Source organism: Bufo bufo, chromosome 11, assembly GCF_905171765.1.
Source record: "Bufo bufo chromosome 11, aBufBuf1.1, whole genome shotgun sequence".
Taxonomy (NCBI): domain Eukaryota; kingdom Metazoa; phylum Chordata; class Amphibia; order Anura; family Bufonidae; genus Bufo; species Bufo bufo.
In genome coordinates, this window is record NC_053399.1 from 23,591,913 (window position 1) to 23,607,986 (window position 16,074).

Sequence of the window (16,074 nt, forward strand, 5' to 3'; positions counted from 1 at the left end):
TCAGTCTTTTTGACTGATCAGGCTTTTCAGAAAACTGTAGCATGCTGTATTTTTACCTCCGGCCAAAAATCCGGAACACTTTGACTGAACGCCGGATCAGGCGTTTTCCCCATTGACTTGCATTAATGCCGTGTGTTCGGCTTTTGCATGTTAAACCCGAAAAATTTGATAAATGGCGGATCCGTTTTTTCCAATGCATTTTTTCATTGTGATCAGAATCCTGATCAGGATTCAAATGTAATCCGTTTTCACATGTTTTTTCCGGATCCGGCGGGCATTTCTGGCAACGGAATTGCCCGCCGGATTCAAACAACGCTAGTGTGAAAGTACCCTTAAACCGCAGCATGCTGCGGCGTTTTCTCCGCGGAAATGGCAAAAAGACTGAACTGAAGACATCCTGATGCATCCGGAACAGATTGCTCTCCATTCAGAATGCATGGGGATAAAACTGATCAGTTCTTTTCCGGTATTGAGCCCCTAGGACGGACCTGAATGCCGGAAAAGAATAACGCTAGTGTGAAAGTACCCAGATACGTGTTTTTTTGTCGGTGCTCTGTGTATGAACAATGAAGATATACTCTGCATGTGTCCCGCTCACTGCGGGGGGTCCTGGGGAGGAAGTTGTGATGGGTGAAGCTGTGGGCGCTGACACAGTGCCATCTGTAAATAAAGCAGATAAGTGCCGTTTCCTGTGGCGTCTGCATCGCGCATTCCTGCGATCAGACTCATTTTTATGGTTGGACATGTTTCCACTGCACAAAAAGAAAGGTGGCTGTGGGGATCGGGAATAAAAAAGTGAAGATGACACGGATTTTTATGGACCACAGTTGGCGGTGACTTGTTGTGAAGTTTTATTGTTGGAAGCATGTTAAAATCAACAGCCCCTTTTAACAGCCACCCAAGGGCTCCCGGCCGTCCAGGGCTGTAAAATAAACTGTTATTGGCTTCTCCGGTCTGAGGTCAACTGCCTGTTTGTACAACCAAAGTCATGGCCGTCCTGCCTCCAAGGCTTGTCTCATCTGAAGAGCTTTTTATGTTTTTATGTCCTTTCTGTTTATATCATTTACTGTATTTTTTGCTGCTGCTATAAGTGGTTGTGTATTAATAGAATTAGAATAACTTGGATATATTTGGCCCTGGGTGAAAATTAATACATGGTGACATGGTCCTTTTACTTAACGATCAGACTTTACTTCTTGTCTTATGATCGTCATTGATCCTGGAGATAAGCTCTTGGTGCTGAAGAAAGCTGCGTACAGTTGAATATTTCCCCTGCAGTGACCACTACAGGTGGGTTTTAGTATTACACAGTGTCCATTCAGATGATATAACCCATTGCCTTGGATCTCCACTCTAACGAAAGCCCCATTCACACGACCATGTGACGGCTGTGGCCATCTTGCTGTCACATGGTCGTGTCAATGGGGCCTAACTGTGGAGTCCTGAGCAGACAGCCTCTCCTGTGATGTCCATATGCTCTAAAGGGCCATGAGGATAGGAACTGCCAACTCGGAGAGACCCTTTAATGATAACCATTTGCATTATACAATTATATTCTTTGCACAATTGGACAACCTTGGGCCCACCAGATGAGATAGTCCCAAAGGCTCGTCATCTATATATACAGAATACATTATAATAAAGTTTAATGATACTTATTATATGGGTTCAATTAACAATCAATAATACAGTGATCCCTCAAGATACAATGGCCTCAGGATACAATATTTTCAACATACAATGGTCTTTTCTGTTGAAACTAGACTCAACATACAATGTCTCAGCCTCAGATCCAACCAATCAAGGCCACTTCTCTGGTGAAATAGCTAGTTATCAGTTATTCCTGACTGTTATATGTAAGGACTTGTTTTATCTGTCTTAGTTATCTGATTATTTTTCTTAAATCTTCATTTTCTCTTACCTTGGATGACATTTTGGGGCTTTGGAACCGATTATTCAAGTTACAACGGTTTCGACTTACAATGGTCGTCCTGGAACCAATTAACATTGTAATTTGAGGGACCGCTGTACTTTATCGGTAATACTACCCAAAAAATGAATTCAACTCCTATCAACCTGGGCCAGAACCATGAGACACACGAAGAGTCTTTTGGCTGGGTGGTCTTCAGAAGACCTATACACAGCAAAAATTTAACTATAGCATTGTATAGTTGGTTCACCATGCTGCTATTTATTACATGATGTCTTAGGAGAGCCTGGCACTTTTCACCTCCATTCCCATCCCATTTAGGAGATAAGGGTGCAGTCCTGGGAATGTTCCCACTGTCCATGGGGTGAGGGGATGGGTCCAGCCTGAGCTCTGTGGGATTTTAAGATCTCATTAGTACATAGTTGTCATATTGCCTTAATCTCAGGCTTGAATATTTAAGAAACATTTAGCCATTGTTTACCCACCTACTCCATGATCGGTAATGCAGTGAGTTGTTCTTTTTTAAGTTACACAATTGACTTGACTCATCATTAACCACAATAGATCAGTTTTTTTACCCCCCCTTTTGAAAAGTGTCTGGTGTAGTGCAAAAAGTGTCTAAACCGAATAACAAGTCTGGAGCATGGCATGTACACCAGTTTTTTTTTGGTGCAACTGTCATAGTAATTCTGCCACACTCTCTGTGAGCTAAATGCAGCAGGAGCACAACTCTTCCAAGATCACTGGATCATGCTGTAGCTAAATTAGCAATACAATTATTTTGTAGGACTGGGTATCCTTCTTTAATTTCATGGTCCATATTGCTAGGATCAAGACGAACAAGATTTTAGAGTCCACCCAAAAAACAGCATTGGTCAATATTAAGGTATGTCTGTCTTTTGTGTGGGTTTTTCTTCTGGTATGGGTGTCCTGGATCATACGTTTGCCTTATCTGTAGCACAGGGAGATAAAAACAACTCCACTTTGTATGAAGCACCACTTATAGGAGACCAGAAATAGCACAGACTTTGGAGAGATTTTGGCAGCCTTTCATGATACAATCCAGAGTGCCTATCTGTTTTAAATAAACGCACGTATCTATCCTTAGCCCCTCCGGATGCCCTGTTCTCATTCATTGTATAATCTGGATATACCATCAATACGATCTAAAAGGTTATATGTGATCCATCCAGTGGTAAGCCATTGCTCCAAAGTCACTTCCAAATAGGGTTGTCTTCTGCAGGACCTTATGGTCCTATTATTGTCACCCTGGAAGATTCTCTAGTATTGTCAGCTAAATGGTCAATTGCTCCAGCGGTGTATCTTGAAGTTCTTGGGCCCCCAACGTTAACGGAGAGCGGCCAAGCATGCGTGGCCACTCTCTGTTCACTGGCTTGGCAATTTCCTGCAGTCCCCTAGCAGTGAATAGAGGGTGGCCGTGCACGTGCTCAGTATTCACCCCTTACGATGCCGGCTATTTTCGGAACTGTCATAGCGATGAATGGAGAGCATACCACATATGCACGGTGCGCTCTCCTTCCCTTTGGGGGTCCCATTTTGGAGATTGGAGCGGTCACAGAGGTGGGACATTGAGATGAGCGAAGTCCTTTAATAGGGTACATGATAATGAGTGTTGTACACTGGACTACTCCTTAGGGAAATATTACCCAAATATCGTTTTATAATTGGTGTTTGATTCATAAACTCCCAGTTCTGACACCCTAATATAGGGTCTACATTCAGATAATGGGATATGATTATGTTTTATAGACTCTTATGTTTTTGGGGGCGAAGTACGCAGAAATAACAGTTGAACTTCCTAATAGAGGCAGAAGCCCTCATTTAACTCTTTAATGGCTTATGCAAGCAGCTCCTTTTTCTACTTTAATTAGCGTGTCGTTGGGAAGTCCTGAATTACAGGATAGGAGAGGTCGGGGCAGATAATTAGAGAGTGTGATTGCTAGAAGTTTAGCTTTCATTTCATCTTCACACCCAGTGGACACAGTCTCTTCCTTCAGGATAGTGTTACAAAGGTATGTATTATTCCAGCAGAAGCGTCCATCCTTCTGAGACAGATAGCAGATGGTCTTGGAAGTTCTTATCTCTGTGATGAGTTTCTCTCCCACACCTCATCTAGAAGCTTAGGTAAGAGACCTCAGTGAATTCTTATCAGCATTGAAATACTCATTTTTGGAAACTTTACACAAAAAATGGATATTATTTAAATTCTCTTTAGCTGTCTTGGGCTTTTGGACTTTTTTCTGTTTGAACTATAATTTGGCATTTTTATAGAATTTTCACTATTTTATATTCGGTTTCTAGTTTCTACTTGTAAGATTATATATATATATATATATATATATATATATATATATATATATATATTAGCATCATAGATGATGCATTATGATAAGACTTGACCCAACTGGTAGGTATTTAGCCATAGGGCTTGTTATAAGTTGAGCATAGTCCTCTCTAGTTGTGTATCCACCAATTATGTGTACCTTGTATCTAAAGCTAAATGTGTTGAAGCATTTAGTGGATATGTAATGGATACACTGCAGTGTGGTGCCATTTTCTTGAGTTTTTTGAACAGATGTGTAATTTTGTCCCCATTGGGTTGGCTGGTAGCCCTATCAGCATGCGGAGGACATGATGTATCTGCCGTGTGTGGCACTGTTGAAATGGTTTTTGCTGTAACTTCCTGTAATTCGGTCTCTGCGGGGTATGTTCTTGTTTTGTCTAGCTTCTCTCTATAGGAGACAAAAAGGCTTAGGGAGGTTCATAAACCATTGAAAACATGGAGGAGGGTTGAGTTACTTTGTAGACAGAAATGAGTTCCACTATCATTCTTATGTTAATTGTTTCTATACATTCTGATGACTGATAAGCGAGGACTGTATGACATCTCTTTTATTATTGGATACTACACAGCTTGTGCATGGTCTCCTCTGCCGGGTCTCTTACAAAGGATGACATGAGATATGGCCCAGATAGGGTGGAGAGGTCTGAAGATTTTACCACTTAAAACAGACATCTCTTGAAAATATATATGCTCTCGTGATCAACTGGAAATTCCTTGAAGCCCTGCAGGATAGCCCAATTTCTGATATAGCACCTACATATTCTGCTGTGCTGTACAGGGATGGTCACTACACGCATCAGTCCTTGTCCCTAATGGGGTCACAGACTAAAGTCCGCATCTCACAAGCACAAGGGAAAATTTCATAGCTAGTCAATTAACCTATAAGTTTGTTTTTAGAGAGTTGGAGAAAACAGGAGAACAGGAAGAACCACGCGGGCACATGGAAAAAACCTACAAAATGCATGCAGAAAATATAGGGTGCTTAAATTTTGCATCAATGTATGTTCTGTGCTCTTGTAGTAACCTATAAGGATATGGGCATTTAAAGCAACGGTGTGCCCACATCGGTTTCTTCCATTTAACCTTATATGAATGAGTAAATAAAATAAAAAATGTAATACAAGGACACTTGTTAAAGGACTGGAAACATTACAACCCTGACCTAATGGGACATAGTAATAGGGGCTGCAGTGGCAGCAGTCATATCTCAAACATCCCTCTGCCCCATAACAGTTTGCTTTGGGACCTGGGGGCTTCAAGTTCTTCCTCTGAATAGTCTGCTTTATTGAAAGAGTGACTATTCTAAAAGGGGTTGTCTCATCTCAGACATTAGTGCCATATTATTATTATTATTTTATGTACTTATATAGCGCTACTATTTTCCGCAGCGCTTTACAGACATTAGCATCCAACTGTCCCCAATGGGGCTCACAATCTAAGGTCCCTATCAGTCTGTCTTTGGAGTGTGGGAGGAAACCGGAGAACCTGGAGAAGATACAAACTCCATGCAGATGTTGTCCTTGGTCGTATTCGGACCTAGGACCCCGATAAATAACCAAGTGCTGGCTCGGCTAGTACCAGCAGTCCATAGAGGTGAATGGAGAGGGGCATTGCATGCGCGGTGTGCTCTCCATTCACTTCTATGAGACTTCCGAAAATAGCTGACCACACTCGGCTATTTTTGGAACTCTCATAGAAGTGAATGAGAGCATGCCCGTATGCGTGGTGCGCTCTTCTTTGCCTTAGGGGCCCCGTTGTGGAGATAGGAGTGGGTCCCCAGGGGTGGATTCTAGCGATATGCAACAAATGTCTGAGATGACACAACCCCTTTATATTGTGTTGATCTTTTTCTGGGGACCTTTAAACTTCCCTTTTGATGTATTCTGCAAAAAAAAAAGGATTTTTTTAAATAGAAACCACAGATCGGAGCTTTGATACTTCTCTCTTCATTTGCCCTGTGCTCCTCTCCAGCCTTATGATGGCTGCACAAACAAGCTTATTTTTAGCCAAACCCTTTGATGAGGACATTTACTAAAGACTGAGCAGATACAGCTGTGACATATTTATTAGCCACTTGTCATTTCCAGGATGCCACAGATAGACTCTTCCTACAAATGTAATGGGCACTTGTAACTCTTGTAAACAAAGGCCATCGCTGGTAACCAAACACTCGGCCACCTTGTTCCTATCTGTCATCATCCGGCCCCATTCGTTCTCCTCCAATGAGCTCACAAACTTATGGGTTGAGCTGAGACTTTAAAGGTCATAAATGTTGGAAGTGGTATGTAATTCTCCAGTGTGTAATTATACATATAGATGATCTGTACATTGTAGCATCACTTCAATTACAAAAGGGTACATTTAAGATAATGGCTGCAGCTATGACATCACAGTTATTGTTGTTACCAGTTAAGGGATGCCAAAAAAATAATATCAGATAGATGAACCTATTGCACTTACATGTGCGTTGCGGCCCTAAAAAAACGTATTGGTGGGGGTGCCGAGAGTTGAACTCCAACATAAAACTGATATTGATGGCCTATCCTGGAAAACTCCCTGGAATGCATAGGGCATAGCTATAGGGGAGGTAGTAGTTTTACCCAGGCCTTGAAGGGTCCCAAGGACCTCTCAGCCAAGTGAGAAGACACCAGTATTATAAGTAGTGATGTACGAACATCGGCCGGGACAATTCGCGAACGCGATCAAATGTTGGTGAACCGCAAGTTTGCGGCGGGCCCCATTCACTTTAATGGGAACCTTCCATTGCGGTGTGCCAATGGCCACAAATTTTCTAAAGGCCTTCGAGTCCACCAGTTTATATGGCAGCAGTTGGCAGGCTAGCAGTTCCGACAAGCCAGCGGTCAGCCGTTGGGCAAGAGAGTTATCCTGCGTCATCAACTTTTAACGTTCGAACATTTGGGCCATGGAAGCCTGCCTTTTGCCATATGAGCGTGACGACGGCATGGTAGAAGGTGGAGTGGAGGACAAATGGGAGGAGAGAGGAGAAGGAGAATAGGCAGGACGTGGAGCGCCGGGAGTGTGGCTTTGTGAGTTCTGACGGCGTTGCTCCCACTGGGCTCGGTGATGGGGGGCCAGGTGCCTTCTTAAGGCGGTCGTCCCTAGGTGAGTGTTGGGCTTACCGCGACTTATGCGTTGACAGCACAGGCTGCAGATGGCAACACTATTATCAGCCGCTGGCACGTTAAAAAAGCCTACACTGCGGAGCCATGTGCCGGCGTCCTTGGAGCGCCAGATGTGACCTTGCATGGTGGATGGCTCACTCCAGATACATTTGCAGTCCGCTTTTTGCTTCCTGTTCACTGCGAGTTCTGCCTGCTTCTCCTCCCTCTCTGCTGCTCCGTCTCTCCCTCTGAACTCCCCTCCTCTTCCTCTCTTGTGGGCACCCACGTGACGTCCATTGACACGTCATCATCGTCACCTTCACCACGACTGACAGAGATCTCAGAGTAGGCAGCAACAGCGGGGACATCCCTCCTTGGGCTGATCTGGGTACTGTCGTCAGATCGCTGGGTGGCGGCCGTTGCTACCTTCTCTTCCTGATCCGATGCCACGAATGGCTGCACTTCGGTAAGGTCTGGGAATGGATGGGAAAATAATTCCTCTGACTCGAGCGGAGGGGATATGGTGGTGGTGGTGGTGTCTTTGGGGTGCACACAGCAGACAGTGAGTAGGGTGCTGATACAGAGGATGAGGAGGGTGCAGAAGCGGAAGGCTGAGTGAGCCACTCAACCAACTCTGGTGCGTCCTTTGACGTAATCGCACGCACCTTCTCCCACTTCCCATATAGGCTCCGGCCTGGTGCACCTGCCCGACCTCTACCACCTCTGCGGAATGGCCTGCCTCTTCCTCTGCCTGTCATTTTCAAAATGACCCTGTGACAAAGTCCCTATAGAAGTGCAGTATTTGTGGAAGCAGGTATATAGAACCCCTTGATGATTATTTGCTGGAAGCAGGTATATCAAACCCCTTAATAATTTATATTTTTTTTTGGAGCAACAGGTACGGATGTAGTAGAGTTAACACTCATGAGTTAAGTAAACACCTTCAATTGCTTTTCAATGGCTTTTGTCTCAAGATAACGCGATGAGTTAAGAAATTTAAGTTAAGAGCTTGAGTGCTAACCCTGCTACATCTGTATATAACACCAGTTGCAATTAGTTGTTCCAATAGCGTTTGTCACTCTATATACCTGCAGTATCACAGCAGAACCGCACACAACTGCTGCACAATACAAAAGCACTATAATATACTTTCTATGTTAGAAAGTATATTATAAGTATATCACACCCCTCTATATCACACCTATCGATAGCACACCTATACCAGTCCTTAAAAGGACTTTTGTGGCCCTATTAGCTAGCGTTTGGTGTCACTAACAGTCTGTCCCTGCTCCACACAGCAACCTCTCCCTACACTGGCAAAAGACTGAATGTAAAATGGCGGCCAAATCAGGTTTATTTATAGGGTAGGGGGTTTGTCCATGTGCTGAAACGTCTCAATTGGCTGTTCTGTCCCACCTGATGGATGTGTCATGGGTCAAAGTTCTTCACAATGTAAAAGAATATGTCGCCCGCGGACATCGCCATATGTTCGCCGGTTCGGTGAATCGCGAACGAGCAAAGATTGCCGCAAAACGACCTCCTGGCGAACCGCAAGGCCATCTCTAATTATAACGGGCACATGATAGGCCTTGGAGCCCAGGGACTTCAAGTTAAGCCTTTGATGTAAAGTTCATGGCTACATCAAGACAAGAATCCTTAACAAACAGTTTGACACATCAAGATGTCATGGCTGTAATTTACTAGATGAAACGGCCCTATCTCTTTTGTCATATTGATGGATCATGTTCAGAAATTACATCATTAACCACCAGTTTATGTCTCCCAGATATGGAAAGTGACTCATTGTATAAGATCCACGTGTCCTTCTATTCAACCTGTGATTCTGGGAAATGGTCTCTAGTTATTTTGTGTCCTAGGGGATTTAGGGACAAATATGAAAATCCTTTTCAATACACAATGGGGAACTTGGAAGAACCAGGTTACACACTGGACAAAGCCATGTAAAGGTCCCTACTGTGTACAATGTCAAAAGCTATCACCTAAGTGAGTGTGAGAGTGGAGACTACCAACTACTAAAAAAAATTCCAGAGCTCAGAACTTGCATGATCAATTTTCCTTGTCTCTAAATTTTGACGATGGACCTCTCAATGAAAACAGTGCTCCCTTGCATTAATGGTGGATCCAGTTAATGAATCCAACACAGATGACACCTTCAGGCATGTCTCAATGCCATGTCAGATCATGTATAAAGGTGGATCTTCTCTTTTGGTTGTTTTGCAGGACCCAAGGTTGCTTGACTTACAGCTACATGAATGTGTTAGACACCACTACTCATCTTTATCTTGGCATATTGCCTTGTCTCAATAGTCAGACTTTAATGGACATGCTTAATCACCCATGACCATGGCATTCCTAGTGAAAGACAGAAATGCTTTGATGGTAATATGCTGCAAAAAGTTGACTTTGGCCACAATGGCTTGTATTGGTGTGGTAGTGTGAACGAATGGTAAAAGTTACAGGAAGGCGACCTTCTTGAGCTTAAAACATAACTATCTTGTCAAAATGTATTGTTACAGGAAAATTTGTCATCTTGTCTCGAATCTTTTCCAAGTAGGGACCCTACACCATTTTCCTTGATATATTAAGGGACTGGTGGAATTAGCCTTTAGCCAGGGGCTACAAAATGCGAGTCATATGCAGTCATTTACAGTATATATTTTGTCTGGTTTAGGAAATTCTAAATTGGAACAGATACAGAACGTCTGCTGCTCCGACACATCCATGCACTACATGGACATCCCTTGATTTCAGTGAGAATTGTGTAATTCTGTAGGGAAATTGAACACTTGCTTACACATTTCAGTTGTTTGCAGGGATACCCTGTGATCAGCCTATCATCAGGAGATCCTTCTAAGAAAGGTATTGTCCAAAGTGGATACCACCTCTATACCATTCTTCCTTGAGCCCCATGGGGCTTACACAGTAACCTGCATACAATGCGACTGGATATTCTTTAGGATTGTAATATTTCTTCCTTGTAATCCATGTTCCTCTCAGAAGAGGTCTTTGAGAATCATAAAGTTTGTCATCCTCTAATAAAACAGTTTTAATGGTTCAGGTTTTTGCTTTCAAGTCTGTTGAGTTATCGCTGGGAGCCGTGGGGTGATGTGCCTGAATTTAACCTTCACACCCTTCTGCCAGCCAGGTGTTTGGTCACATCGTGTTGAGCGGGTCGCAAAGTAATGGCCATTGCACAGCTGGTCCATTAACAAGCAGCAGGAGGAATACAGTTACAACAATATAACCAGGCTTTGTAAGAATGGTTCAGTGCTTTAAATGTTCTCGTGTAAACAGCCAATCAAAATTCCAGCCTGGGAGAGAGAATTCTTGCTTTGGATTTGTTTAAGCTGACCTGTAAAATCCTTTGTACGCCCATTTTGGAGTTCAAAGGGACCCAACCGAAATATTTACATGCGGACTCAAAAGCATATAAATCCATCAGTCTACCGCCTTGCTATTAATGTATGGAATGGCTTCAAATGGTTTTCATGGAATGCGTGGCCTGTGACAGCAGAGCGTGAAGCCTGGGCGTAGACAGATAGTTTTTCCAACAGGACTGTGCCCCCATATTCCATACTGACTAGACAATTGGGAAAATATGGTCAAGAATGGCCAAAAAAATAAACATTTAAAGCTGCCTACAGTCTGCAATTTTGCTTTAGTATCAAGATGTTACATGCTTCTACATATGACAACTTCATATTTTTATAGTCCTGGTCTCCAACCAGTAGCTCTCCAGGGTATTCTGAAAGTTGTGGTTTTGCAACAGCTTAGAGATCCACCATTTGGCGACCACTGCTGTATTAGATCTATATGTTCTATAAAAATAAAACCTCCACTTTCTAATGTGATCTCTTCTTATAGGAACCTTCCAACTTAGGGTCCTCCTTGTAATTTGTCACACTCTGTCATGTATTCATCTAAAGCACTGTATCCAAAATAGGAGTTCCTTACAATTTGGCTAGGAATTCCCCAGAAGATGGCAGAAAGAGTGTCCCCTTTTATAGAAGGGAATGGATTAGTGTTTTCTCCAGGATAACAGTTATAGGAATTGTCTAAGGGTTCACAGATGACATTCATTCAGGTGATACTAGGACCTCAGATATTGCCTGCTGTACTTATTTTGTCTCCATGTCTACTGGATGAGGTTGCTTTCTGCTCCATCTTGAGTCCAGGGTGGTTATACCACCTTCACAGATGCCCAGTATTTGAGAAGGGGGGGGGGGGGGGCACTAAAAGCAGCTTACTACTGTCTAATAGATTGTACGTAAAGTCTAAAAAAAGTCATAGTTCACTGTTACTGGTGAATTGTCAGCGAGACATAAGTGGGTGCTCCATGATAAGCCACTTTAGATCAAGGAGGCCGTAAGCTTCTCTTGGACAGGGGCCATCAGATGTCTATTAACTCCCCCACCTCGGGTTGTCTTATTGCATTTGAAATGGCCATCACCCGACACCTGGTTGAGCATCCCATCCATCTATCAGTTCAACACCAGAGGCCACCAACCTACCATGATTTCAGGTCATGTTGCCCATAGGTGGGTATACCCATTGAGTCACCAGCCTTAAGAAGAGTTGTTTTTAGGGTCTGTGGACTCAAAATACTGCATAGTTTTTATATAAAAGCATAGGGAGTTTGTGGTATTTTAGATAAACCTGTAAAGGTGTGACATCTCATGTAGTGATGTCATATTGGTGACATCAGTCTCATCCCAAATTTATACTGTATGACTGATGAAATATGTTGACGCTCTCATTGTGAATGGGACTTTTTTGGAGTCATTGGGCCTGTCATTTGCCATATCGGGTGGCAGCACGGTAGACTGCTGTCTCTGTCAGTCAAGTTGCTCCTGCTGTATAGTCTTGTATTCATTGACTGGCTGAATGTTATGTCACTTGTGGCTCTTCTGCAACCCCGAGTGTCAAAGGTTTCTTTACTCCAATGACTGTGATTGTTAGCAGTGTGTCAAGCACTTATTATACCAGAAGGATGAACAGGTGGAATAGACAAAGGCATGTATGGAACTTTAAAAACTGGACAGGCTACATCCCTGAGTGAATGTTGTTATTGTATACCATGTTCCCTATATACCAGGGATGGCCAACCTGAGGCTCTCCAAGTGTTGCAAAGCTACAACTCCCAGCATGCCCGGACAGCCTACAGCTATCAGCCTACAGCAGTGAATGATGGGAGTTGTAGTTTTACAATAGCTGGAGGGCCGCAGGTCGAGCATCCCTGGCCTACAGCTATCAGCCTACAGCAGGGCATGGTGGGAGTTGTAGTTTTACAACAGCTGGAGAGCCGCAGGTTGGCCATCCCTGCTATATACACAGTTTTTTCATGTGGTCACCTCCCCTGACATGTCTGTTTGACTAAATACTTGTATTTTCCATAAATTAACAATTCTGGGTCATCTTTTCTTAGAACTGTGCATTATGCTTTTCCCCTGTAATACCTCCAAGAAATTATGAATAAATGGATAGCTGGGTGATACCTGGACAGTGTCAGCGTGGGCAGGGACACATCCCCAAACTGGTAACACCCAGCTGTCAATATATGCAAAATAGGAATAATAGAGGAATTAATACAGAGTTATAAGAAAAGATGCTACAGAATAGGTAAACATGAGGATGTACCAGACATGACAGGAGAGCCTCGTCTTTTTCAAAGGGGTTGTACGCCTTCTGGCACACTCTGCCGATCAGCTGTTTGATGTGATCATGGTACTAGGACAGGGGTCAGAAACCTCCGGCACTCCTGCTGTTCTGAAACTACAACTCCCAAAATCCTCCTTTCCCTTCTATGGGAGATACAAAAACAGTGTGCATGCTAGGAGTTGTAGTGCCGAAGGTTCCTGATCCTTGTACTAGGACAAGTGCTGGGACCAATTTATTGTATACCAAGCACAGCGCCGTACATTGTATAGTGGCTATGCTTGGTATTGCAGCTCAATCCCATTCACTTGAACTGAACAAAGTCCTGGAGACCAATCAACATGACATCCCAGTCTGAGGAAAAGGTCGTAGTGCTCTCCCAAGTTCTAAAAGCTGATCGTGCGATCCTGTGAGTCGGACCCCCACCGATCAGATATTGCTTGACCTATTCTTATAACAGGTCATGAACATTGAAATCCCAGACAGTGCCTTTAAGGGCAGTAGAGTAGAGAAGTCTATATGTAGGAAATATTTATAGATTACTTTGTACAATGCATTTTTTTTTTTTTTTCCCCCCAAGCTCATTAATTTTATCTACTTCTTTCAGAATGCTCAATTTTCAGCTTTAATTTTCGACAAGCTCCAAGTGCCTGACTATCTGCAGAAAAGCAGGAATGAAGGAGAGAGTCGCTGCGATGTCTGCGCAACTCACCTGAATCAGCTAAAACAAGAAGCCGTGCAGATGATTCAAACCATCAATCAAGCCGGATGTCCGGATATTCTTGATCGTCCCCAAACGTCGGTGCCTGTGGCTACTGTCATCCCCAGGTTCTCGCCCCAGAATGTGGTCACAGTGTCCTCGCCGAAGGAATTGCTGATGATTGCAGGGCAGGTGGGTAGACAGTCTGGAAAATCGACAAATATTTTTTCTGGGACGGAGCGAAGGAAAGGACTTGGATGGCCTCATGGGCAGGGAAGTTTTCCAAGTTCAAGTGTACAAGTGACGGTGGGTTCTAGCGGCATTGCTGGGGCATTGAGTTCAGTCACCATACAAACTCAACAATATCTAGAGGGAATGTGGAGCATATCAAGGGTGAATAGTTTCCTTCCTCCTTCCAGCCAAGTGAGTATCCACAATACGACTCTGTGTAGTGATGTCATCTCTGTCCTTGTCCGTCTATTAACCCTTGAATTTCAGTATTACAATAACTGAATTTACCATATTTTAGCAGAAAATAATAAAAGAAACTCTATAAAAATGCATTAATGAAATGTCAAAATTGAGCAGCATTAGTGAGTGCATTATAGCAATCTAACCATACCTGGCAAAAGTGCAATTTATCATTGGACTATCAGATGAATTGGACCGCATAATATGCGTAGCTTAGGAAATACTATTAAAATGGGAGTTTCTGACAGTTTTTGGACAATCCTGGGTGGCACTAAGGTGGGGCTAGCAAACGTTGTAAAGTATGATACTATCAGCAGATGTGATTGTACCAGCTCATACAGCTTTGTTTGGGCAGCTTATAATTGCGACAAGGTCTCTTTAAAGTAGGATATGCCTCCAATGTCAGATAGGTGAGGGTCCTACCTCTGTGACCCACTCCTATCTCTGGAACAGGGCCCCAAAGTGAAGGAGTGCACACTGCATGCTCCGAGTGCCCTCCATTCACTGCTATGTGACTTCTGGAAATAGCCGTGTTCAGCACTTCAGCACTTGCGTGGTGCACTCTCCTTCACTTTTGTGGGCCTATTCTGGAGACCGTAGTGGGTCCTAGAGGTGGGGCCCACACCTATCTGACACATATGGGATATCCTAGCAATATATTATATCTGAGATGGGAATACATAGATTTGTGATCAGACTGGGCCACTAGAGCAAGAGAGGATTCTACAAGCGTTGTACAAAGTAATAGGCCCCAGAGGTCCATCAGAAGATAACCCCATTTGGAGGTGACTTTGGAGGCAATCATTTGTCACTAAGATCTATTTCTTATGGCTTTAATTAAAAAAAATTACCTATTAGACCTTATTGATATGTCCCCCTAAGTTAAATGGTAATAACTGTGAATGTGCACATGTCCTGCCTCCAGGAGGTACTATTTCTCCTTGTGGGGAGTGCCTAGTAGGCATAAGGAGTTTTATAGGTCAGGCGATGCTCCTCTGGGGAAAAGGGTATGGTAATTATCTACCTTTCCAAAAATAAAAGAAGGCTTTGCCTCTGATACCACCAGATAGAAGGTTGCTATCCTATAAGTCAGTGTTTGACCTCTGAAACAGGCCTTGAGACATAATTTAGGATTATAGCCATTCCAATACCTCATCTGCAGTCAGCTATTTCGGGGTGATTGCCCCTCATCAGTGCAGAGCAGATAGAGCTGACTTAACTGGGTGAGGATAGACCGTCTGAATCTCTTCTAGTGGGTATCCAAGTCTGACAAGGCCAGGGGCGTAGCTAAAGACTCATGGGCCCTGGTGCAAGAGTCCAGCTTAGGCCCCCTTCCCTCAGTGCTTTGTGGCAAGAGGCAGGGGAGCACATAGCCTTCCTGTGGCAAAAATTGAAACTCCCCCCCCCCCCCCCCCCCTCGCATGCGAAAGTCTTGACCTAACCCCTTCCCTCCAGCCAGAAGTGTAACTTGAAGATTCAGGGCCCCAGTGCAAAATCTATAACAGAGCCCTCCCAGCATGCGCTTTCTATAATACCGGTGTCTTCTTCAGGCTCCTGGGTCCGGTAGCGACTGCTATACCCCACTATAGCTACGCCCCTGGACAAGGCTATGTTTACAGATCCCACTTCATGTCAGAACTTTCCTTTTACCCCAAAGATCATTTTGAGAAACCCTAAAGTAGGCATGAACATTTAAGCAGAGCTGAAATCAGTAATGTCAAAGGTTCCATATCTTAATTGGATGACCAAGAATGAAAATTAAAAATTGAAAATTGGATACAGAGGAAGGCTGAGGCAAGGAATTACAATT

The 16,074-nt window shown here is 43.5% G+C and overlaps 1 protein-coding gene across 1 annotated transcript in view; it reads left to right on the forward strand.

The window, feature by feature from the left end:
* KIF26A (kinesin family member 26A) overlaps positions 1-16,074 on the forward strand; it is a 133,214-nt gene that overhangs the window by 36,555 nt on the left and 80,585 nt on the right. Inside the window, exon 3 of the mRNA XM_040412177.1 lies at positions 13,701-14,216. Coding sequence (XP_040268111.1) covers positions 13,701-14,216 — 516 coding nt within the window. The remainder of the gene's footprint in view (positions 1-13,700; positions 14,217-16,074) is intronic.